The 25,942-nt window shown below is 52.5% G+C and overlaps 1 protein-coding gene across 3 annotated transcripts in view; it reads left to right on the top strand.

Annotated features, from left to right (window-relative positions):
• Window positions 1-25,942, top strand: part of LOC144127925 (protein O-mannosyl-transferase Tmtc3-like) — a 542,030-nt gene that overhangs the window by 405,497 nt on the left and 110,591 nt on the right. For all 3 annotated transcript variants that reach the window (XM_077660929.1, XM_077660928.1, XM_077660930.1), the window contains 3 exons: window positions 306-421; window positions 13,859-14,082; window positions 14,590-14,872. In XM_077660929.1, coding sequence (XP_077517055.1) covers window positions 306-421; window positions 13,859-14,082; window positions 14,590-14,872 — 623 coding nt within the window. The remainder of the gene's footprint in view (window positions 1-305; window positions 422-13,858; window positions 14,083-14,589; window positions 14,873-25,942) is intronic.

The following is a 25,942-nucleotide window of genomic DNA, read 5'->3' as shown; positions in this document are numbered from 1 at the left end:
CCCGGCCACGCAGGGGCAGAATAAACAGCGCAAAAGGCGGTAACTGTGACGAAGTAGGGAGGAGGGGGACGCGACGCAGAAACTGCCGTGCAAGATTCCCGCGGCGTCCCCTCACGCAGCAATCGAACGTGGGCCGCATTTAGGAGCCCTTCCGCGCCTGTGTGATACATCGCACTCATTCGGTAGTATGAGAGGTGTTGCTGGCGTTTTACTTATTCCAATTTTCGTGCGGAGCTTTTGAAGCATGCGAGGAGGGTTTGCAGGGACTACGCAGTTGACGCCGCCTGGCCTCGTTTCTCGCGCAGAATGGCGTCCCCTGGTGGCCTGCGTCGTGCTCGTGGCGGTGGCTACCCTGTGCAAGGAACAAGGCATCACCGTGGTGGCCGTCTGCTTCGTCTACGAGATATTTATCGTCCAGGAGGTAACACTCTCATCCGGGGCCTTCCGTGCTGATCCCTCCTTGCTGTCTACTTGTTGCAGCTGTCCCGTTTCGGGCCGCACGCTCTCTCCGTTGTGGCCGTCAAGCTGCAGCGCATACATTCTCTCGAGTTCCCTGCGCGTATACGCTTTTGTGGTGAAGTGGACCGTAGTGGCGATGCTTCGTAACAACCATTTCCTGCATTTGAGTGCCGTCGACTTGTTGCTGACAGGCTGTTTTGTGTGCAGAATTTTATCAACTATGGTCTTTGAAACTGAGAGCCCCAAACAGCTGGCTTTCTGGAAGCTGCGGATTGCTACAAATAGAGCCAACAGACAATAATTAATTTGGCGCCAAATGTGCTGGACGAAGAGATAAAAACCGACTTTTCGTGCCATTGCGATGGGCTTTACAAGCAGTCATACAAATAAACCGGGCAAACGGCACTGAAGAGGCAGAATGCTGCTAATGAACAACATCAAGCGACAAAAATTATTGCGGGACGATAAAAAGAACTAAAAATAAAGTATGGCAGATTCGTCATTTGTGGGGTTGTATTAAGGCGGATGAATACGTTCTCCTCGGCAGTTCAAAACCGGCCGGACCCCACCCCGTGATCGCGTGCGTTCCGTAGCGCACGCGGACCTCGCTCTGAGGGGGAACAAAGAAACGACGACACTGGCTGACACAAGCAAGGCATTTATTGCTTTAACAATGAAAACGCCAGCTAGCAACAAGATACACCAACAAAATCAAGGTCGTTCGACTCACCGGCAGGGTTACGAGCGAACGTTCGCCCACTCTAAAGGGTAGGGCAAACGAGAAACTCCGCGGCCGTACAAAAATTATTGTGGGACTATAAAAAATAAAAATAAAGGGTCCCTGCCCGTGCCACTAAGACAGGGCGAGTTCGCGGGAATGTCCCTAAGAGACCTCGGCTCGATGGCGTAGAGCGGAGTCCCCGAGTCTCTCTTCGGAGCGCCCGAGCCGAAGAGAGACTTCCCGCACGCGCGCAGCAACCACGCCGTCCGTGGCTCTCGTTTCGCTGCGACGCAGGTACCCTCTCCTATTAGTTAGCTAACTAGGGAAGACGCACCGCGGGGGAGCAAACCGAAGGGGACGGAGTAAGGCGCGTCCCCACATCCCCCCAACCGCAAATAGATCTAACCACGCCCGTGCAAGTATGCATGCGACGGATACTCCTCCCGGTCTTCATGTGAACTTGAGGCAGGTCTTGCAGCGGAGATCACGCCGATGGCGCCCACGCAGACATCCGCGGTGCGCCAAAGGCGGCGTGAAGGTCTCCGCTGGCTTGACTTGCATCATAGTAATCATAATAAGTGACTCAAGAACCGCGATAAATAACTTCGTCAAAGCCAGTGTGTGCCACGCAGCCCCAAAACGGATTAACAGTTACCCCCCTAGAAACTCGAATCAAACTAATATGGACGCCCACACAGTCGGGCCTTCCAGGAAACGAACAGATCAACAATATATCCTGAGGATTAACTATATCCGGGCAGGACCAGGCGTGTTCCCAAACCACGGGGCCAGATCAGGGAGCGACCATCTCCTGACACACACACACACACACACACACACACACACACACACACACACACACACACACACACACACACACACACACACACACACACACACACGCACACACGCACACACACACACACACGCGCGCGTGCGCGCGCACACACACATTCCCATGTTCAGCAATACTAGCCAAAATGCACCCAGAGATAGGCTCCGCAGAATGCAAAAGCTGCGGAGAGCGTGCGAAACTCAACCACATCACGTGGGCCTGCAGTAAGAACCCTTTGAGCCAAATAGCCACTGGGAGACCGCGCTACGCAGCTCGGACCTGTGGCAACAAAAGTTGCTCACAGACAGAGCTGACCAGGTCGCTGAGACCCGAGAGATGAAGGCCGCCAAGCGACAGCAGCCCACCTGCGCCAGAAGGGAGCCTTCCTCTTCAGAGTCTCAAGGTTTATTCTTTCTCTCTCTTTCTAGCTGTATCTGACGCAAAAGTTCAAGCCAGGGCTGATGGACCAGTAGGGTTCTTTTTTCTTTTTGGAGCTGTATCGATTGCATTAAGGCAAGGATGCTCGTAGAAGTGCGAAATGGCTGGTTGATCTAATAAGGCCCAGAGGAGAGCGGTGGTGAAGCCTTTGTGCCCAGGCAGCATTGGGCGCTGCAGTGTCTAGCGAGACTCGCTGCTGCCGAGTGTCAGATTCTCGTTGGCCTGAATACTGGGCGGGGATTTTCTCTATATCTCCCCTTTATATTCCAACAAAAGGGCTGGTGGAACTTCCAGAGCAAGGCCGAAACGTCAGCTGCTGTACCCAGATCAGCTACGGAAATTCACTGCACTTGGCTACTCAAGACGCATCCATCCAGCAGTCGCGTCCGAAGTGACGAAGCCGTTGCGGAGAGCTGAAATGACCAAGCCCACCTGGAAAAACGTACAAAGATAAATCGCGGCTTCTATTCGCCAAGCTGTCTAGGCTCACCGAGCCCATTCGCCCCTCTTCTTATTTACCTGCAGAGCCTAGTGTCCTCGTCTTCCAGTCGATCTCATTTTGAAGCTCCCTATCGTGCGGCACCATTTTTCTTCCCTCAGTCGCCGCGCTGAGACCTGGAAGTTCGGCGTAGATGAGAAACCCATCCTTCTCTGGCGCTCGCACTGGACGAGCCGCTGGGACGAAGCCAGATTTCTGGAAACGATGGACAAGATTGCACAAAAACAAAATCTCATCATCTCCCGTTCGTGAGCCATAAGACGGGGCAAGGAAGGACGCTTTCATTTCTCTTTGAACGGTCGGTGGCAAAGGGGAAAAAAAAGATGATTGCGAATTTGACATTTTTGGTTTCGTTGTTTCCGACTTGGCGGGAACTTATCGCCACCAAGAATTAACCATCTCCGGGTACATAATGCCACAGCTCTATATTGCTAAGGTGGTCTCGGCATTATTGTTTTCGATTATGTTGCCATGCTCTGAATTAAACTGCGTGGAATAAAGAAATACAGTTCTTGGAGAGGGTGTCAGTCAGATAGATTTCGACTTGAACTTGTTCAGCTTGCGCGCACACGGTAAACACTGAGGTTATCATCTTAAAGCCTGGCTGCAGCCTTCTACATTCACCATCCGAGGGATCTGGATGAACGGTTTGCTTACAAACGCAAAACGAACTTCGTCGAGTTGTGTGCAGCGCGTGTACTACTCTCTTTGCATCCCATCCTTCCCACGGCCAGCCAGAGCGCTAAGTTTATTTCCTTTAAGTTGAGTAGATCTCACTCGTTCATGGGCAGAGTGCGTCTCCCGAGAGCGGATCAGGCAGGCACCAGGAAATATTCCCAGAGAGGTTGTTCTTTCCCGTATAGAGGCGGATTGAAAGGAGGAACCCCCCGAGAGATAAATGTTACACATAAAAACCATGCTGAACCCCAGTTTTTCGGAGAAAGAAAGTGCACGGAATACTTAGTTAAAATGGCCCTTCCCACCGGCCTTTCCAAGAGCGACCCATAAATTCGTCTCTGTCTTCGTGCGTCGAGAAGCTGGGTGCCTGCGTCTTGCAAGAACGAAGCCGGGCAACTAGTTTCTGACACGAAAGTTTCGCTTGTTTGGCTTTTTTCTGTGGCTCCTCGCCCTGTAAACGTAGCGTTATAAGCCTAAATCTCTTGCAGCTTGCGGAAAATCGCATGTTTTGTTCCGACCGCGGGAGCTGCGATGCCCCCTGGAGATCCGAAAAGAACAAGTGGGCTCAAAACATCTTGTCCTTTGCCTACGCGCCTACATCATTACAAACAAGAAATCAGTGCCTGAAGACTGACATTCTTTTATATTTTACTGTTCACAGACCGGTGCAGAAGATCAGTGACACCGCTCTCCGTATCGAGAAACTCCGCTCCATCGCCTTAAAGGGAAATTCAGGACGAACTGAAGTTAGTCTATGTCGATAAACTACCGCATTCTAACGACAGATACGCTACTTTCACTTGAACGCATCTTGTGTAGCTGTAAAAGTGCGGAAAAGAGTAAAACGCAGAAGTCGCCATCACCGGGTGATTTCGCAAGTTAACTTTTGTTCCGCGTGGATCCCAGAGGTTCGGCTTCCCTGCCATTCACTTGAAATCGGTGATTAAGGAGTCCCTTTTTACGTAGACGTCGCGAGTTTGAAACTAGTGGCGGAAAAATTGTGGTATGCAATTTTCTCATCCATAAATGCGCGTTTTGCTGTCGGGCAAATGGATGCCCAGAAATATCCTGAGAACCAAATTTTACGCCGAACAAAACTTACTTGGCTATCCTGAGGGCCAGAAATGGCTCGTAAACAGGACCGCCGTAGCAGCTTCGGCCAATGCAATCCTGAAATATATGGACTCCAACCGCAGGGTTTGTGCTCAGTTTGGTCAATAGACATTTTCAACAACACCAACAAGAGCGCTTATTAGACCGCTAGCCGTGCCTAATATTTACGGGAGAGCTCTGTATAAGAAACTTTCTTTCTTTAATGAAGACGTGAGCTACACAGTAACATTCGGTGGTGGTTTAGATTCACGCGACTCTGAAGAGACGACGACGAAGTGGTGGGGGACGCGGAATAAGAAGCCCGCCATCTTCGCGCTAACGCACCAGGCAGTTAATGAAAAAGAAAAGCACGCGGGAACGCAACACCGGTGAATTCTTCCTCATAAACAGCCACCCGATTCTTGACCGATCCCCCAGAGTGGCTATGTGCCATCTTTTGATAGGCTAACAACAACAACAACGCACCAGGCTCAGGTCGGCCCACCCCTGTAAATTAACCTGTGACAATATTGTTCAACTAAACTATGATGCGAACATTGACGCCCACGGGAGGACGAAAAAAATAACACGACACCATTACCAGAAGTTGCGGACAGCGCCCAGGTTGTGCCGCAAAGCCTAGCGGCCTATCACGTTCTGCTCTGCAGCCACTTCTTACGTCACAGATGATGTGAGCACCGCTATTTTTTAATGTTCAAGGCTATGCGACGCCGCATGATGGCAGCCAAGGGAATCGCTTGTCCCGAATTCCTGGTAATGGGAGTAAGCCTTGTTCTTCGAGATATTTCGCGGAGCCAGTTTCGCACAGCGCTGCACTCCGCTTGGATAATAAATAGTTTAGGTCAGAGGTCACGTGGTCAACAATAAACAGCGCCCATGTATAAGTGTATATAGCCAAGTATATAGGGCACACTGCAATTTTGTGTATAGCCGCGTAGGCAGGGCCACAGGTTATCGATAGTGCAGCATATTGCATTGGGGGGGGGGGGGGGGGGGCGAAAGCAAAGTATAACTACTACCTATACGAGTTTAACGACAACAACAGAAAGGACGCACAAGTAAATTGTAAATGAACGAAACAAAGCAAAAAATGCATCATAAGACAAAACACACTTGCACAGAATCACGTAGGCACGAATTTTCCCTCTCGTTGATGTCGTTATATCGTGATGTTGGCGTCAAGTGGTAGAGGGTAGACCTCGTGAGTGACCCCGGGGGCGCACTTCGCGACTGGCGACTACGAACATGTGTCACTTATTCTGACGGCGAGACACTTGATTGGCTTTCATCGCGAAGTTAATTATTACTATATGTACAGTACTCACGGATTGAAATAGGACATTCGGAGCGCGTGGCCGTCGCTTCATGGAGCGCCGCCCGTAGATGCTCATGGAACCAAGGTGGTGCATTGTGGTACGGCGCGAGGGGGAGAACATCTACAAAGCAGAATTGTTCCTTCCAGCCGCCAACGAGCCGGCCTGTGGTTTACCACATGCCTGCGTGGCACTGCAAGGCTTGCGCTTCGAATGTCCTATTTCAATCCGTGAGTACTGTACATACCGACTTCGAAAAACAAACCATTGTTCACTCGCTTCGGCCGAAGAACACGGATATCGCGCGCGGCGCCGTTTTGAGTCTGTCGGCGCATTCGAATTTCCATTGCTGCCGTTCGGCGGCACTCCTCACGTTTTACCAGGACGTAGCCTAGCTGCGTCGTGAGTCGTGACACATCCCATCTGTTATGCGAGAGACGCCATGTTGAACGCGGATGACTCGATTGATTCATTGATTGATTGATTGATTGATTGATTGATTGATTGATTGAACTTTTATTGGCGGGGATGGTAACTGCATGGAGGAGCGCTTTTGGGTGGACTCAGTCCAGGGCTCCGGAGGCTTCCGCCGACCTTCTGGCGACGACAAAGAGCACTGTCTGGTCGGCCGGGCGTGCGCTGGTCAGCTTCACGTGCCGCATGCAGCTCCAGGGCCGCATTACGCGCCTTTAAAAAAAAAAGGGGGGGGGGGTTACATGTCCGTGTAATATGGTCAGGTTGGGGTTTCGCCGCACCCTCCGCCGTCGTCTTCGTATATATTGGGTGTACGCGATGTAAGTGGTGTAGGTGTTGGTCTGAAGACGCCGTAGGAGGCAGGAGTCTTCGGAGAAGCGAGGGTGATGAGGGAAACGGTAGAGGGGCGTCTGTTAAGGCGTTGGGTAAATTGCTCAATCTGTGCACGAACCGCTAATATGGGCAGGGCATTCTGTCGGGCTATTGCATCTGGGAAAAATGAATCATTCAGCGCTGACGAGTGGACATACATTAGAGCCATCGGATGACTCCGGCTTAGGCGAGCGGATACCCGTGGCAGTGGTTACGTTCATTCTGCGTTGTGTCCTGTGCACAGAAGCCAAGACACGAGAAAAACGCCGCACGGACGAATCGCACACTACGTGGTTTCCGTTCATTTTCCATTTTGCGCTTCGTCCGTGTCGTCGTTTTTGGCGTCTTCGTTTCTGAACTTAGCAGACAGTGCGCAGGTGGTCATCGATGTGGTCCAGCTTCGAAGACGAGGAAAATGAAGATCGGCTGGACACAATACAGGCCAAAAAGTGGTTTTCAGAAAGGCAAAGGCGCGGTAACTGTCTCACTTCTCGGTGGACACCTTAACCGCTCCCTGAGGAAGGTCGAAGTGAAAGAGGTGCCGTAGTGGAGGGCTTTCTAATTCCTTTTTTCCCGCTCTTAGTCAGTACGACATTGAAACACTGCAGGCATTGTATACTATTATGCACATTAAGCAATTGTCCCGTCTTCGATCTCCAAGTTAACAGTACCCCTGTCCTTCCGTCTTCCAGTCTATCAGACTACATAACTACATACTATTACCACTCCTTTTCCTGTCAAAACTTTCCTGTATCCAGCAATTAACCGCCTGTGTCTTGGTCACTCCCCCGTCGTGGGTATGTGCCAGCAACGTCTGAGGCCTTCCTTCCTTCCTTCATTTCGACCACCTGGGGATCTTTAACGCGTTAACCTCTGTGGAGCTCCCGAGGTTCGGCAATCCGTCACCGGTCGCAACCACAACTAGCAGAAATGCATTTCTGCAGCAGCAGCCAGCGTTTCGCCGGTGCATCAGCTAATCTGTCCGGTTAAATTTCTTCGCATCCCGCCGCAGTGGCTTTGTCGTTCCCCTACTGATTGCAATGTCGCGGGCTCGATCTCGGCCACAGCGGTCGCATTTCAACGGAGGCCAAGTCCTATATCTCCGTGTGCTGTCAGCGCGCGTTAAAGAACCCTAGTTATTCTAAATTAATCCGCAGCCCTCCACTACGGCGTCCCTCATAACCTGTGCGTTGCTTCGGGACGTCCAAACCCACAATTTACATTTGTTTACAAATTTGCTCTCGCCGTTTGTGCTCCAAGCAGGTGGCGCTCGCGTGAACAACAGGTGGTGGCGCCGTCGCCTGCAGCAGTGCCCTACGCTGGCGCTGCAGTGATCGCGGGGGACGCCCCCTAAATGGAGCCATTCGGGCCGACTCCGTGATCAGGCGTGCCGCGAGGCACTAAGAGAGGTGGGGGAGGGGGGGGGGGGGGGTGTCTCCGTCGCGGCGACCCGACGGCGGGAGATGATGATCTCACAAACTGATTAAATTTTCAGGAGACCGCGGGGAAAACCCATTTCCACAAACGGACCTGCGCGGTCCCCGTGTGGGGAGCAACGGTAAATAAAAAATAAAACGAACCGAGAACGAAGTTCGGAAGAAAGCGCGTTATTAAGGAATTACATTATCCTCTCCTTCTAGCCCCCCTCCCGTCCATTTTCGAGAGAAATGTTTCCTTTGCTGCTCATTCTCCCGCGCTCTTCTGCCTCAGAGCTCCTCGTCTTTGTTTCGTTCCTCCTAAATCGCCTTCACGCCGTCTGTGAAAAGCTTTATCCTTCTTCCGCGGCGTCCCTGTTAGCTTTCCTTGTGTGTGTGTGTGTGTGTGTGTGTGTGTGTGTGTGTGTGTGTGTGTGTGTGTGTGTGTGTGTGTGTGTGTGTGTGTGTGTGTGTGTGTGTGTGTGTGTGTGTGTGTGTGTGTGTGTGTGTGTGTGTGTGTGTGTGTGTGTGTGTGTGTGTGTGTGTGTGTGTGTGTGTGTGTGTGTGTGTGTGTGTGTGTGTGTGTGTGTGTGTGTGTGTGTGTGTGTGTGTGTGTGTGTGTGTGTGTGTGTGTGTGTGTGTGTGTGTGTGTGTGTGTGTGTGTGTGTGTGTGTGTGTGTGTGTGTGTGTGTGTGTGTGTGTGTGTGTGTGTGTGTGTGTGTGTGTGTGTGTGTGTGTGTGTGTGTGTGTGTGTGTGTGTGTGTGTGTGTGTGTGTGTGTGTGTGTGTGTGTGTGTGTGTGTGTGTGTGTGTGTGTGTGTGTGTGTGTGTGTGTGTGTGTGTGTGTGTGTGTGTGTGTGTGTGTGTGTGTGTGTGTGTGTGTGTGTGTGTGTGTGTGTGTGTGTGTGTGTGTGTGTGTGTGTGTGTGTGTGTGTGTGTGTGTGTGTGTGTGTGTGTGTGTGTGTGTGTGTGTGTGTGTGTGTGTGTGTGAAGGAGCGCGCTCTCCCTCTTTTTTTTTTCACTCTTCGACCGCATCATAGCGAAGCAGCACCGCAGCATCTTGCCCCGCTTTTCTGTGCCGCTTTAAACCTGCCAGATTGGTGAGCGTTCGTTTTATACTCTGCTGGATTTCTGTCCAGTAAGCGGCTTAGTTGTTAGCTATAGAATGCGCATTCATTTAGCTCCACCTGTTTGTGGCTTCTTCCTTGCTACAAGCGTGATGAACACAAATAGAACGCGGACGAAATAAAAATGAGGCTTTGTTCTGGTCAGTCCTCGCATTTTGTCATTTCCTCAATGTCGCTTCAATGTAGGTGGGCAGTGGCTCTATTTGACATCTCAGCATCAGCCACGACGAATAATTGCACAGAGCGGACGCGGCGGCGCCTGAAGTGTGCGCGCTTTGACGCAGTGTGCAATAGACGGTGCAGAGACGATACAATATATCGTCTGCTCATTTCTGACCTTTTTTTATTTTGCTCTCTTCTTATCGAGAACTTCCTCATTTGCTTCAGTTCAACCAATTGTTTCCAATGAATTAATTCAAATTTAAACGCCCGTCTGCGCGTTCCTGCGTAGAGTCCGCTTGTTTGCGCAGTTTGGAGTCGATTGTGAGACAGTCCTCCTCTACACGCGCACAGCTCAATGACAGATTTGTTTGCACCTTACAGTGCACGCTTTCTAGCAAACACTGCACACAAGCGTCTTCGTGCGTGGCAAACGTTACTGCACTTATGTTTCCTCCTTTTTTCACGACGTCTTCCCATGAGCAAGTCGGCGAATATTTGCGGACAGTTTGGAGGGCTGAAATCGGCCAGTGCAGTTTTCTCGCTGGAAATTTCTCCTTCGGAGAATTTTCCTCCCAAGGGCCACCGCCTCTCTTTCCCACCTTTTCTGACCCTAGTCTGAAACTACAGAATTCGCCGGTGTGTACCCTTAGAGTGCTTGCGGAGAACAGCAGAGTCGAGTAGATCGACTGCGGTAGCCATTACGATGACCGTTGCAGCTTTGCTCTGCTGCGTCGCTCCAGCTTCTCCGCTCGCCACACACGCGTGGCCGAAAACTGTGCTGCAGGTGCAGCTCCACCGAAGAAAGCGATGGAAAAGCTTCCAGGCTCCATGCCTGTTTTTCGGAGAACGTGAGCTCTATCCGTGACTGCATAGCTCGACAGTATACGCATAACCACGAAGGCGCCGTCGGCCGCTCAGCCCTGCCTGGTATAGTGGGCGAAGTGAAACGGGTCGGCCGAACGTTGGAAAACAGATAGCTCCGACGAGATACGCGAGGCAGCAGCATTAAGTTCCTTTCCTGACCTTTTTTTTTTCACTTTCACCCTAAGCAGACTTGAGGGCCCTTCGCACGGTGGTGCGGCGACTATATCCTTCGATTGACTTTTGGTTCCTTCGCTCGTAGCTAATATCGCGGGTTGCCCCGGAGACCGCTGCAAAGTGTTACCGTTCCATCACTTTCATCCCCCCCCCCCCCCCCCGTATATCAGCAGAGCAGAAGAGGGAGGGGGACCCCGGCAGTAAGCTTCCGCGAAATGCCGCCGTTGCCCGCGCGCCAATTTTCGCTTCAAGGCGTCGACGGCTCGAACCTCACGCGCACGTACAGCTGTCGTGCCTGGAAGCGGAGCCCGGTGCTGCTTTAATGGCCGATTTGGAGTTCCCTCTTTTCGCGACAGTGAGCGCCGCGCTTTCGTTGTTTACCGTGCGTGCTTCGAAACCGACGCCCCCCCCCCCCCCCTGCGGTCTCACATTTCGGTCAATTCCGAAGCATCTGTATAATGCTATCCCCGCAGGCCGTCTCAGTGCGCGGTTTCAAAACGAACCACACTCGTTTTTTTTTTTGCGGTTCTGTGCGTCCCAGTTATTTTTGGGGCTCATCTCCGGGCTCCATCGCGAAATTTAGACGCCTTCAGTTTCTCCGTAACCTAATGAACGGCGCACGTCTCCGTTTAGCGTCTCTGCTGCACTCTCTTTTATTTATTTCTTCTCCGTTCACTTCTTTTCCTCTTCCCTGCCTGCAAAGCGCTTGTTCGTATTTGTTTTGCTCTCGCCTACTGAGGGAGCGAATGTGTTTGTTTATCATGGTTGGGGTGCCAGGAAATGTGACCGCGGCTCGGTAATGTTTCGTGTGTGATTTCTGTATTTCAACGTGAACACTACCCCATGGCAGCTACGTTAGCAGAAACGTGAACGCATTTCCATAAGCCGGTAAGCGAAACGTTTCGGAAGTGCGTGCTGCACTTCCGTATGTTTGTACGCGCGCTTCCGGCTGCCATTTTCGTGGAGTTTAAAGTTTGTGTGCCTCGCCACTGACATGTCTAACCGTTAACGAGGTTTGTGGCCAGCCGTGTGTGAAACACCTAAAAAATGGAAGAAATTATACACTCGTTTGCATGAATTCTGAATTCTTTATTTTTTTTTTGCGCCTCTCTTTGCGCGCCTTCGTGCGTATAGCTAGCATGCCGCTTCAGTTTCCTTATTTCTTTTCGACGTTTGCCGCATAAAAGTGAAACGCGTCTCAAGGAAGGACTTAATGTTCGCATTCTCAACAGGTGAATTGCTTTTGACGGCTTCCTTCATTGAAACTGTGTAGTCTTTGTCACCCGCAGGAAGTTTTTTTTTTTCCGTCGAAATAAGTAGTGCGGAATAAACCAATGTCTGGTAAAGCTTTTAATTAATTTTCATTTTAACATGCAGGTTACTCAAGTGCATTTTTCTCGACGCGAAGAAACGTAGTGCCGTTTATTGTTTCCTTCATCAGTCTACCAGAATATAACTCTAAAAGAAAATTGCTGGAAGAGCTCTCTCCAACCTACCTTCGTTGCGTAGCCGTCTCGGACGTATATACTAGGCAGCGGAGAGGGATATGCCGTGGCATCAATTGTGGTGCAGTGCGTGCAGTTTAGGATCGGAAAAGAGCGCATGGATACCTCAAACAAGAGGAGGCGGTCCCCGTGTCCCGCGTGTGCTATTCATGTTCGCTACCCACCACCTAACCCAACTACATAATTTTGTTACTGGAGCTAGTATGTTAGTACCCGGTGCTTATTTTAATAAGAAAGCATTCCCGGCGTCTCTCAAAATGTTGCGAAACTCGCGATTGGTCAAAACAGTGTGACGTCATCAAATTCGTGAAAATACGAAATGTCAACCAGTAGTAATGAGTCAACCGCACCAACTACTAAGGAATAGAATAGAATTAGAATATAGTTGAAATATTATTTGAATAAAATTGAATAGAATGTAATGGAATTGGAATGTAATTGCCATGGAATTGCAGTGCTCTCGCATTACTCTCACGTAATTAATTTTCTTCAGTACCCCCTGGTAACATTATTTTGTTGCCGTTTTAAAGCGTTGTGTGAAAAAAGGGGTAAGGGGAAGGCAATAATTAGAAAGCATTCGTGGCTCGCTCTCGATCAAAAAAGAAGTGCAGGACAAAAACGATAATAAACTCACTTTGTCGACGCGGTCGAGGTTGTTCTTCGTATCACTGTTGAACCCAGAGTGTCGCGGTATTTCTGTTAAGCTAACGCTCCATTTGGCTTGAGACTTTCGTTTTAATCATCATCAGCCTTATTACGCCCATTGCAGGGTAAAAGCCTCTGTCATATCGCGCCAATTAACCCTTTCCTGTGCCAGCTGCGGCCACCGTATCCCTGCAAACTTCTTAATCTCGTCTGCCCACTTAACATTCTGCCGCCCCCTGCTACGCTTGAACGTTGTGGTGGTCTAGTTGGTTAAGAATCCTCTATCGAACAGCACGAGCACAGACAAGCACAGGAGACAAGTAAACAAAGAGCTCTGTTTCCTTGTCTATTGTGCTTGTCTGCGTTCGTGCTGTTCGATGGAGGCTGCTACGCTTGCCTTCTCTTCGTATCTGTTCCGTTACTCTTGAGGACCGTGCGTTATGTTGCCCTCGCATTGCATGCCCTGTCGAAGGCCATTTCTTCTCGATTTCAGCTATGGCGGCGCCCGGTAACCTGTCGTAATCTCTCCTTGTGTAGTACCTAACCGTGGGCGAATGCGAGCCAGATGCGCCACGAGACGACAGCTGTCCACACCTCATGACTCGTGTATACCTACGCCATGGGGCTGATAACCGTCGTTATTCGTTCGCTGCTCTTATTGGAGACACACAGACGCGTTCAGTGATGGAAAGAACAGGTTAGAATGGTAATCACAAAATGTGCCCTGCTCACACTTGTAACGAGTGGTCGCCAAAATCAGCTTAATCTCACCGTTTCTGAGTAAAACGCGCCTACCACCGGCCATGCTTCCATGTGGCACCACGCGAAAAGGCTCTGCTGAGCCGCATCGTTCTTGAACCAGGGCCCTCGGACCAGTGTCGAACAACACACGCTGTATAGCAATGCAACGTTTGTTCCTTCTTCTCTATTGAAGTGACGTTCCTCTCTTTGCATGCGTAATGTTCGATGAACCTAGTGGAGTGGGAGTGCGCAGCGTTGTTCCCCTTGTGGTGTCTGGAGGAGTTTGTGAACGTGTCCAAACTGGTCGTTCCCTCCCCCGAGCAGCTGCGGCCCCCGGACGTGGTGCGTGGTCTGCGGGGTCTGCTGTCGGGCGCCAGCTGCGGAGGAGGCGGCTCCCCTTCCTCTGCGGTGTCCCGCTCCCCGCGGCTGCACGCCTGCTGCTGGCTGCGTGAATGTGCCCAGCGCCTAGGCGCCCTCACGCTAGGCGCCCTGGTGCTCCTGGCCGCCCGGCTTCATGTCATGGGCGCCCAGCTGCCCGTGTTCACCAAGTGAGTGCGCCGCAGGAGGCGAAGCGTCCTTCTCACTTCGTGCGCGATTCTGCCGTGGTGTGAGCACTTTGTTGCTGGCTCAGAAAGCGACACCTTCGGTGCGCGATGACAACTTCCCTTGTGCTCGCTCTTTGCTGGCGCCAGCTGTGTGCGGGTGCCGAAGCCGCGTCGGGTGCCTGATTTATTTGTTGTTCTACTTAAGGGGTAAGCTTCCTGACGGGGCTCCAGTCACTGTGGACGCCCGTGCGCAGTAGCAACCTGCCCGATGCAACGGGCCAGGGCGACGCTTCCGTGCCACTGCGCGGAGTACGCGCGTGGTTGCGATGGCAGTCCTCGCATGCGCGCGCGAGATGGGCGGCGCTCGGGTAATGATGTATCTGCGCTGGTGCGTTCCCTCCTGTTCATCAGGATGGCAGCGCAATGTCGGGAAGTTCCATTCCAGAAAGAGCGGGCAGCTTTCTTTCTAGTGAGGTCCTGTTGGAGTACGTGACGGGGCTCCTTGTGCAGGTTCGACAACCCAGCGGCCGTGGCGCCGAGCCCAGCGCGTCAGCTGACCTTGCTGTACCTGCCGGCGGTGAACGCGTGGCTGCTGCTGTGCCCGCACGCGCTCTGCTGCGACTGGACCATGGGCAGCGTGGCGCTGCTGCGCTCGCTCGCGGACCCTAGGAACGCCGCCTCGCTGGCCCTCTACGCGGCACTGGGGGCGCTCGCCTACGCGGCGCTCTTCTCCGCAGCGCGCCACCGCGCCGCCGCCGGGGAGGCGGTCACGCACGACAACGTCATCTTCCTCGTGAGTCACCGCTTTTTTTTTTAATTCGAGAAGTACGCATTGAGGCATTCGTTGAAAAAGAAGGAAGTAATGCAGCAGATAGAAAGTTAAAAGAACGAGTGAATACCTGTTTCGTTGAGGTATCCGCAGAGGTTGCCGATAAAGTGATTGTTCATAGCCCACTTCACATAGTCACATTCGCGGTTTCACCGCAGGCCCACCGCCCTGAGGAGCCATTTTTTTAATAGGAGCCGTCGGTGGGCACGTCCTCAACAAGTGCCGCACATCACAAATGTCCGGCGCAGCGCCACAGTGAGGGCACCTGTCAGATCTTGTTCACGCCACCGATGATGGACAGGTGGGGTCAGAGCCGCCCGTGCCCGAATCCGGCGCACGGATACCTCCTCCTCCCGAGTAAGACTACGAGGGAAAGGGTGCGAACACGGAGGAATTAGAGCGCGTGTTCGCTGGCGCAGAACTTGGGAATCGGAAACATGGTTCAGGAACGGACCTGGGGGAAGAGGGGAAGGTGGCGGGTCGTCTGACGTGTCGAGGTGAATCATAGCATCCGCTTGAATGTTATGTGGATCCCGAGCATTGCCGCGAATCCAGTGTATGCGCACAGGACATGGGTACTTTGCGCAGAGCAGATGAATTGATTGTGTTATCTGGAATGTGCGTTGAGGGCGGTGAGGGAGTCGGTGTAAAGATGAACTGTATTGAATGTGGGTACGAGCGGAAGGGAAGCAATGACACTGTAAATGGCTTGAAGTTCCAATGCCAGGGAAGTGCACGTATCCGCGGTATGCGTCGCGCGAGAGTTGAGATGCGGATGGGAGGGACTATACCACAACAGTAACTCCCCTCTCTGAAGTGTGTGATGATGCATCCGTGTACAGTATGCACCCTTCAGGTAGATACGCGGCTCATACTGACGGGGAAGCAGTGGGGCAATTGTCTGTGAGGGAGGGAGGGAGGGAGGGAGGGGGGGGGGGAGGGAGTGTCTTTAAACGATGAATTTGGAGAGACTGTTTGCGAGCTCTGTTTGTCACCTGTTGCCGGATGAGTTCACTGAGTGTATTAAGTTGGGCGAACTCCTGAAGCATGGGTATGGGCATTAAACGGGGCAGATATATTATGGCCCGCATAGCCCCACGATTAATAGTTTCAAGGCAGTTCCACTGTGTGCGGGCGAGACGTTGAAATTGTGCCTGATATACTATCCGTGGCTGAAGGATAGAGCGCACAAGCTGGCGGGCCGTATGAGCACGCGCGCCACCAGAGCGCATAGCTATGCGACGAATCAGACCTAGAGTAGCGTGAGCCGGTTTACGGGTGGCTGTCAGCCACGGGGTGCCAGTCCCAGATGTATGGAGGAGAAGACCAAGAATACGAACAGTTTCTACCTGAGGAATCAGAGAACAATCTGTCGTAAAATCTAAAGGGGGAGCTAGCTTTCCGTAAGCCGGCTTTATTTCCAATGCGAATTAAGCATGATTTAGTTGGCGAGAGGGTTAGATCCAGAGGTGGGAGGCGACATGTTAAGACATCCAGCGCGTGATGGAGGACCGACTGGTGGGTAGACGCATCCACAGCACCGCAATATTATATCATCGGCGTACGCAAGCACACGGATAGAAAGGATGGTCTCTAGGGCTCAAACAAGAGGGATAAAAGGCACATTAAATAATGTGGGGTCTAGAAAAGGGCCTTGGGGCACTCCTGTGTTGCAAGTGAAGTTACCAAAGTGCTTTCCATGGACACGCAAAATGAAGGTTCGATTTGTTAAAAGGGCATGAATGGAGAGCAGAAACCGGTGAGGGGGACGAGAAGTTTGAAGAGAGGCAAGAATGGCAGAGTGAGGGATGTTATCATATGCCTTTGTTATGTTTGTAGCGATCATGGTTCGAAAAAGGTGACTCTGCGGAGAGTGGTCAAGCACGTCAGCAGCCAACGTAGCAAGGCCGCCCTCCGTTCCAATTTATGGGTGGATACCAATTTGGGAATCTGGGTAACAATCATGGGATTCCAGCCACCACGACAAGCGTGCGGCGAGAATGTTTTCGTCAGGCTTGCAGATGGTAGGCGTGAGGGAAATTGGATGAAGGGCCGAGAGATACTGGAGGATGATCTGACTTGGTTATTGGAACCACAGTAGAATACTTCCACTCTCCCGGCATGACGCCAGAATGCCACACTTCTTTGAAAGTATCAAGTAGGGTTTGCAAATCAGTCCCTTCCAAGTTACGGAATAAGAAGTTAGGTATGCCGTCGTGCCCGGAAGTAGTGGTAGTTTATAGGCGTTCAGTCGAGGCTTGCAGCTCTGCCATGGTTAGGTTAGAAGAAATCCCATCGGAGGGCTCTCTAAGCGGTAAGTCAGGAGGAGATGTAGAGGTGTAGTAATGGTGTGGAAAAAAGTCTCAAGTCGACGTCTGTTGCAGTCAAATAAACGTGACAGTAGCCTCGTTTACATGAATGCGACAGAAGTGGACTGCACTCCACTTTCTGAGGCAAAGTGCAAAAAAGCTGTTTTTAGCTCTGGCTAAACCTGGAGGAACGCGATAGTTGCATCTGGCCGAGTGGAACTCGCTCAGTCGAATTGCAAAGTCAGTCTTTCGCTGTTCCGTTTTGCTGGGTGTTCCTTCTTCATCTTCGTCCCACTTGACACTGTGAATGCGCGCAGCTGTTACAGCTGTTGCTCGCCGCGCCGCTGGCAGCAGCAGCAGCTGTTCCGTACCACGTGGCTAACCCACGTGACCAACGGACGCATCACGTGATCGACCCACGTGATCAACGGAGCCGCCACGGAGCTCAATTGGTGCCACGCTGAAGGGTCAAAGAGGCAGCGTAGTGTAGCTATCGCTATAAAACTGACGGGCCGCTTGTTGCGCGAATGTATCCTCATGCGCATTCAGCGCGAGGCGAATGCTGTATGTGTAATCTGCAACCTGAGAAGGGCGCTCCATGGTGTGAAACACTCGCCAGAGATGTCGATTGCCCCGCGTTGAAGACAGGCAGGCACACCAATCAGCCCAACGTTGCCTGCCTAGTCGCTTTGCATAGCGCCGCGCACGTGCGGTAGGCCGGTGAAGAGAGGGAAGAGCCGATGGGTCCCCGGGGTGACGAGAAGCATTATGATCCGCCTGGCGGCGAAGAGCCCACAGATTCAGGAGGTGTATGTCCGGGTTTGGCTCGTCTTCATTTACTGTAGTGGTAATAGTGTGAGTAGCGAGAACCGCAGAGAGAGTAGACAGTGCTGAAGACGGGTTGAATTAATGTAGATAAACGATTGTCTGCGCGTACAGATTCCGATGACGCTATGTGTACGCTGCGGCGTATTTTCCGTAGATGCGAAGGAGTGAGGGAGATGAAAATAGGGCTGTGATCACTACCCAAAATATCTGATTCAACAGCCTAGTGAGGGTTACCGGGGCCTAACTACCAAGTCAGATTTTGCCAGAATTGAAACTTGGGCGAGTTGGTGACAAGTCAAACCAGGTGAATACGGGCCACCTTGCGGTCGGGGAGTGGTATGCGGGTGGTTTAAAAGTTGAAAGGAATTATCTGAAAAGGTGATTTGAATGCGTGCACCCGTTGAGGCATCCGGATGGGTGACCCCACGAACTGTGTACGCCGTTGAAGTCACCACCAACTAAAATAGGGACACCCGAGTTGGTAGAACGTAGAAAACGAGCCCATCCAAGATGTGGAGATGCGGAGCCAGGACGGCCATAAAATGAAACTAGAATAAGGGGGGTTGGTGCAGGTTTTACAAGGATGGCGACGACCCCTTGGCGTGTGCCGCACTACGTGAAAGGTCGAGGGGCGCATGACGAGGGGCGCAGGTTTAGCTGGGCTGAGGGAGGAGGTGATGCAACGGCGATCAGGGATGGTGGGTGAATGGTATGTGCAGAATTCTGAAAGGCGAGGAAGTGAATTATGCCCTTGCAATAGGAAGGCCCATGCATTTTGCTTTCCGTCGCGAAGGCGGATGTTCCCTTCACAAGCCTTATTATCCAAGCGTTGGCAGTTCCATTGCGCCACTATGGATGATGCGCTATCCATGGCAAGGCCGAAGAGCTTCTACGATGAGGGAGGTCACCTGCTTCACACCCACATCCCGCTCCTTCCTTGCACAAGTGGGGGAGCGAATGTCGTGGTCCGGCAATTTACACAGGGCGCAAAGAACTGCTGCTTCATTCATGTGAACCACAGCTCCAGGATTAGGGCAGGTATTTTGCATATGTCCTTCTTTATGGCGCTGGTAACAAAAGTACGAGGAGTTCGGAAGGGCTGTGGATTGATGATCGCAACGTAGCAGGTAAGGTACTCCGGCAGAGTCAACGGGCCTTGCAGGATGGACCGCTTATTGAATCCTCGTTTTAATCTTTGCGCAAAAGGTGGCATTTCAGCCCGTATATCCGCAAGTTGCGTTTGTTGCTCGTGTTGCTTTCTTCTTCATTTATTATGGCGAAAGCCTTACCAGCCCCATTACGAGAAAAGCCGGAGGCGTTTGTTAGTTACCCGCTGCGGTGGCTCAGTGCTATAGGCGCTCGGCTACTGAGCCGGGGTTCCAGGGTTCGATCCCGGCCGCTGCAGCCGCGTTTCGATGGAGGCGAAACGCAAAGGCGCCATTGTGCTGTGTGATGTCAGAGCACGTTTAATATGGAGACGCGGCGTTCGGAGGCCGAGTGAGCGGACGCGTTTCACATGCGCTCCGCAAACTGTCCTTTACGACCGGATTTACTCATCCCAGCCGTCTGAAACTAGTGTCATCAGCCTCTGCTTCTCGTCAGGAACCTGCCGATGCCAACCTTTCCCGCTTTGGACCACCACACTAAGGGGCAAGTACATATCTTTTCATCACCTCGCTGTGCTGAGGCTAAGCCTCGCGGCGCTGCAGCCGCCGATACCTAACGCCGCTAGAAACGCAGCTAGGACCACCGGCGCGTCGGCGCCTCTACGGCGGCATGGAACCCATTGTAGTAGAGGGAGAAGACATATCTCCTTCGAAACTTATCTCTACCAACGGCTGGCAATCGGCGCACGACAAGCGAAGCTCCAATCGCAAATCCCCTCCCACCGTTACTCCGCATCTGCCTCAAGCCCCGGCCGGGCGCCGGCTCCGGCCGCCACAACTGTCTTCCCTACGCCACCCCAAGCTGCCCATCATCATCATCATCATCAGCCTTACTACACCCACTGCAGGGCAAAGGCCTCTCCCATGTCTCTCCAATTAACCCTATCCTTTGCCAGCTGCATCCACCCTTTGCCTGCAAACTTCTTAATCTCATCCGCCCACCTAACCTTCTGCCGCCCCCTGCTACGCTTACTTTCTCTTGGAATCCACTCCGTTACCCTTAAGGACCAGCGGTTATCTTGCCTTCACATTACATGCCCTGCCCAAGCCCATTTCTTTCTCTTGATTTCGACTAGGATGTCATTAACCCGTGTTTGTTCCCTCACCCACTCTGCTGGCTTCCGATCTCTTAACGTTACACCTATCATTTTTCTTTCCTTGGCTCGCTGCGTTGTCCTTAACTTAAGCTGAACTCTTTTCGTTAGCCTCCACGTTTCTGCCCCGTAGGTGAGTACCGGTAAGATTATGCTGTTGTACACTTTCCTCTTGAGGGAAATTGGTAAACTGCCACTCATGATCTGCGAGAATTTGCCATATGCGCTCCACCCCATTCTTATCCTTCTAGTTATCTCCCTCTCATGATCCGGTTCAGCTGTCACTACCTGCCCTAAGTAGACGTATTCCGTCACAATTTCTAGGCTCTCGCTGCCAATTGTGAACTGTTGTTCCCTTGCTAGGCTGTTGAACATTGCCTTGGTTTTCTGCATGTTAATTTTTAGACCCACCGATCTGCTCTGCCTGTCTAACTCATTGATCATGATTTGCAGTTCACCTCCTGAGTGACTCAGCAAGGCAATGTCATCAGCAAATCGCAGATTATTTAGGTATTCTCCGTTTATTCTTATTCCCAACTGCTCCCAATTCAGGCCTCGAAACACCTCCTGTAAACATGCGCTGAACAGCATTGGCGAAATCGTGTCTCCTTGCCTGACGCCCTTCCTTATTGGAATTTTATTGCTGACTTTATGGAGGACTATAGTAGCTGTGCAGTTGCTATATATATCTTCCAGTATTTTGACATAAGGCTCTTCTACCCCCTGATTACGCAATGCCTGTATCACTGCTGAGGTTTCGAGTCGAATGCTTTCTCGTAATCAATGAAAGCTATATATAGAGGTTGGTTATATTTTGCGCATTTCTCTATCACCTGATTGATAGTGTGAATATGATCTATTGTGGAATATCCTTTACGAAAGCCTGCCCGATCATTTGGTTAATTAAAGTCTAACGTTGCCCGGACTCTATTAGCGATTACCTTAGTAAATACTTTGTAGGCAACGGATAGTAAGCTGATCGGCCTGTAATTTTTCAAGTCCTTGCCGTCTCCCTTCTTATGAATTAAGATAATGTTTGCATTCTTCCAAGCTTCTGGTACAGTCGAGGTCATAAGTCGAGCTACCCATAGATGACCATAAAATCATCCTTCGTCCTCGTGGCGGCCTCAACCTTCCGACCTTGAACGGCGTTGTGCTTCGCGATGCCATTCTGCATGTAGCCCGCCTCGGGCCTCAAGAGGCCAAGCCCGACATAGTCATCATCAACACCCACCAAAATCTCATCCTCGTCAACACTCTCCCGACCAACAGCACCGACTCCGCTACATCACCATCAAACCCATACTATAGTATGTGAGGGTAGCGCAAAACGGAACAAGGGACAAAGAAAGACGCACACAACACAAGCGCCTATGTCTTTCTTTGTCCCTTGTCCCGTTTTTCGGTACCCTCACATACTATGGAACATCATTACCGACTCGCCCAAGTTTCTACCCTTGTGAATTACAAGCCCATACTCATCAAAGGCACCGCCTACGGCATATACTCCTACCAAGCGGCACCGGAGGACTGCACCCGCGGCGTTGTCCACGGGTCCCTCTCGACTACTCATACGAATACATCAAGGGCCGTCTCAGTCACGAGCAGAACCCTCCCATCCTCGACTTTAGACGCATGGACGCGACAGAGTCGATCATCATCCTCTTCGAACAAGACTGGGTGCTCAAGCACATCTACTACTCCTCTGTACTCTAAAGGTGCTACCTCTGCAAAAAGAAGATCGAGCACTGCCGTAACTGCGGCGCACTCGGCCACCGCGCGGATGTATGCCCGGCTCCCAAGTAACGCCGCGTCCCTTGCTGCGACCAAGTCGAACCCCCTCAGGACCACTCCTGCTCGCCGCATTGCAAGGTCAGCGCCAAAGCATTCCTGACGGCGGACAGAACGTGCAAGACACGCTTCCGCACCCCATACCTCGTCAAAAAAAAAATGGATCATGGCCTAGCTCTGTTAGGCCAGGATATACGTAGCGTAAGTGCGGCGACATCTAGTTCGGAAAAGGTAACATATGAAAGGCGCGCATTCACTACATACGCCTGTATTCAAGGTTAAACCTTAGGTTAAACACTACCACTCCGCCACGACGGCTCGTGTCTCCGCCTCAAGCGCGAAAGGCTCTGGTTCGATTCCCAGCCTCGACGCTGTTTTTTTTTTCATTCAGCGAGTGTGCAGGTGGTTGACCACGTGATTGGCCATGTGGTCCGTCACGTGGTGCGGAGCAGTTGCCGGCGGCTGGTCACGTGGTTCGTCACGCGGTTGGTCACGTGACCAGTCACGTGGCTGGTCACGTGGTGCGGCTTCCAGATGATGCGCAGAGTAGTGTTCCTGTATATGCTCCCGCAGTTAGCATAGCGGGAGCATATACAGGAACACTAGCACAGACCAGCGAGGCGCGCGCGGTGGCGGCTCGATGCGCAGCGCGGCACTCCAGGAGCGACGCGAAGCTTCTCAACCTCTGCCAGTGTAGCTTACGCTACAAAAGAGGTACTGTGATGCCAAGCGAGCCGCTGAGGCAAACGCCAGCCAGGCTACACACCAACACCGCAGCCGCTCCACGACCCGCAAGCCCGAGGCCCCGCGGCTCACATCGAAGTCCTTTCCGGTGCTGCAGCCTGCCGCACCGAAACAGCCGTCCACCCCTAACAAGTCCAAGGTCCGGTCCCGCTCCTGGACCGAAACCAGGCCACCACCACCTCCAGTCCCACCGAGACCACCTCCCCAGGTACCCGGCTTTTGCACCAATGAGGTGAGCTGGGCAGGCGTAGTTTTCCAAGACTCCGCCTACCCCTCCTATGAAGAGCTGTTCTGTGTCCACGCGCAGCTCGCCTCCCTCCAGACCATGCACAGTTGCATGCCCGCCAGCAGGCCCAAACTCCTACCACAGCCGCTCCTACCCCCACTCTTCTACCGCCACCCCTCCCTACTCTCGAACCGCCGTCCAAGAAGCGGGCCGCAACACCCACTACCTCTCCGACCGCACCAACCCCGGCCGAGGGAACCACAGCCCTGCTTCCCAAATTCTAACCCATAGAGGCCACAGTTCATGCCGCTGTGCAGACGGCCATCCAGGCCTTCACTAATCAATTCGCAAACCTCACTACACGTATAGACGAATTTGCTCGCCAAACTGACCTGCGGCTGAAGGAGCAAGAGGCTCGCCACGCGACAACCTGTGCTGCTGCGCGGCCTAAATTGAAAGCCCGGCTGCACACCGTCTCCAACTCCTCCACGGCAAGCGACAGCTTCAGTGATGGCGAGACCACGCTCTAGCCTCACCATCTGGCAGTGGAACTGTCGAGGCTTTGGTTCCAAGTGGAGACTGCTCACCAGTTCCTAGCTCGGGCAGACGGCCCTGACGTGCTCGCGATGCAAGACGTAGAACGCAGGGCATCCCGCGCCAAAGCCCTGCAGAAGCTGTACGGCGACAGTTCCGAGATAGCCTACGTGGACGTGGCAACGTACTCGTCGGGCCTCCGCATGGCTCTCGCCGTCGCTGACAATCAGGCCCGATTAATCGCCCCCATATGAGTTTCCATCACCACTGACTCATCCCCCACCCGCCCCATAACCCTCGTCTGGACCCCCGCACACGCAGGCCTCCCGGGCAACAAGGAGGTCAACTCCCTCGCCCGAGGTCTCACATTCCGGGCTGAAGTTGGACCTCCTTCGCCATCCCAGGATCGTCTGCTTACGTTGAGATATTCTTACCTACTACCGAGATACCCGGCGCGTTAACGCACCGCCGGCTCCCTCCCTAACCTTAACCGAGCCTCTCACTGGCGCCGACTCCAGACACGTACTGCACCTTACCCTATTCTTCTTCATGCCCGCTACCCTGATCAATTCCTTTCCTCCTCCTGTAAGTTCTGCGGGAAACCGGGAGACTTTTTCACGTCCTCCTCACATGTCCTACCTTCCCACACCCTCCATCCCACACCACGGCGGAGTCATACTGGGCGACTGTCCTGGCCAGCTCCGCTGCTGCTGACCAGCGCTGGATAATTACCGACGTCTTGAAGCGGATAGCCCTCTAAGGGCTGTCATTTTCCCTAAGGGCTATCATTTTCCCTGTAAGGGCAGCCTCCTATGGGTTGCCTCGTGCTATGTTAGGGGGTTTGCCCCCTCTGTATTGCTTGACAACAAATGTTTTCCACCGTCGCCACGTTAGAGAACCTCAGGTGGTCTAAATTTTTCCGGAGCACACCACTGCGTCTCCTCTTCCTCTATTTCTTCTTTCGCTCCCACCTCCCTCCCTTCCCTTACGGCGCGGTTCCGGTGTCCACCGAGATATGAGACAATTAGGTGCCATTTCCTTTCCTAAAAAGCCAACCAAAGTTTGTTAGTGTGTGTGTGTTAGTGTGTGCACGCGCAGATGGTAAAGAAAATCCCAGCGATGGCAAGAAAAACAAAGGTCAGAGCTCAAAGTTCAACTAAAGGTCATGGGTTAAGGTCAGGGGTCAGAGGTTCGACACCATAACTGTACCACATATGGTCATACAAGGCTAACATTGTTGGGCTGAGGGTCGTTCAAGGTCATTCTCCGGCATAGGCGACGACTGCTTTACCTAGCGTAGTGAAGCTTTTCGCTTCAAATTTGGAGGAGGAGGAGGAGGAGGAGGAGGAAAACTTTTATTTCTATTTACAGTGAGAGGTCGATGGGGCGAGCCGGAAGGGCCCGTCCCTTACAAACACTAGGAGGGAGCCCTAGTCCGGGATCCCTGTAGCTTCCGCAGCGGCTCGGGCTCTAGCTACCAATGCCTGTTGGGCATGGAGTTCGGAGCAGCCGCGCAGGGCAGCTTCCCAGGCCTCTCGAGTGGGGTGGAGGTGGGGTGGGTAGGCAGGATTGGAAGGGCATGCCCACACCATGTGGTAGGTGTCCGAAAACTCCTCCTCACAGTGTGGGCACGCGCCCGAGAAAGAAGAATTGAAGTGCTTAAGTACTGCCGGGCACAGTACAGTATTGGTATAGAGGCGGAGAAGCCAGCGCTCCTCCACCCTGGTGAGGCCTTTACAGGGAGGGGGATAGAGACCATGAAAATTTTGATAAAGAGAGGTGATCTCTTTAAAGGTGATGGCCGGATTGAAATTGAATTCCGGATCAGGCTGCGGATGAGGCGACGCCCGGTGAGTAAGCGCGCGGGCGGCAGCGTCGGCTGCCTCGTTCCCCTCAAGACCCGCATGAGCCGGAGCCCACACGATGGTACGATGGGTCGGAAACCCTGTGTAATCGCATGCGTGGAGAATTTTGAAAGCACGGTCTGGAATGTACCCTTGCTCAATATTGCGGCAGGCGCCCCTGGAGTCCGTAATAATGACTCGGGACTCTGGATCTGCTGCGGCCAGTGCAATGGCGATCTCTTCCGCAAATGTAATGTTTGGGGCACGGAAAGTAAGGCCCTGAACTGTAGTGTTTTGGTGGATGACGGCCGCCGTGTACCAACCCCCATGGTGTGGGCCGGCCGCATCCACATAGAAGACACCTGGCTTGTGGCCATATTGTTGAGAAATAGCCTCCGCCCGCGCGAGACGGCGACCATCACGGGTGTCTGCAGTCATGTTCTTCGGAAGGGGTCGCACCTGGAGTGCAAAGCGCCAGGCTTCAGGGATGCGGACCCG

This window comes from Amblyomma americanum, chromosome 4, assembly GCF_052857255.1.
Source record: "Amblyomma americanum isolate KBUSLIRL-KWMA chromosome 4, ASM5285725v1, whole genome shotgun sequence".
Lineage (NCBI taxonomy): Eukaryota > Metazoa > Arthropoda > Arachnida > Ixodida > Ixodidae > Amblyomma > Amblyomma americanum.
This window is presented reverse-complemented; position numbering and strand designations above follow the sequence as displayed.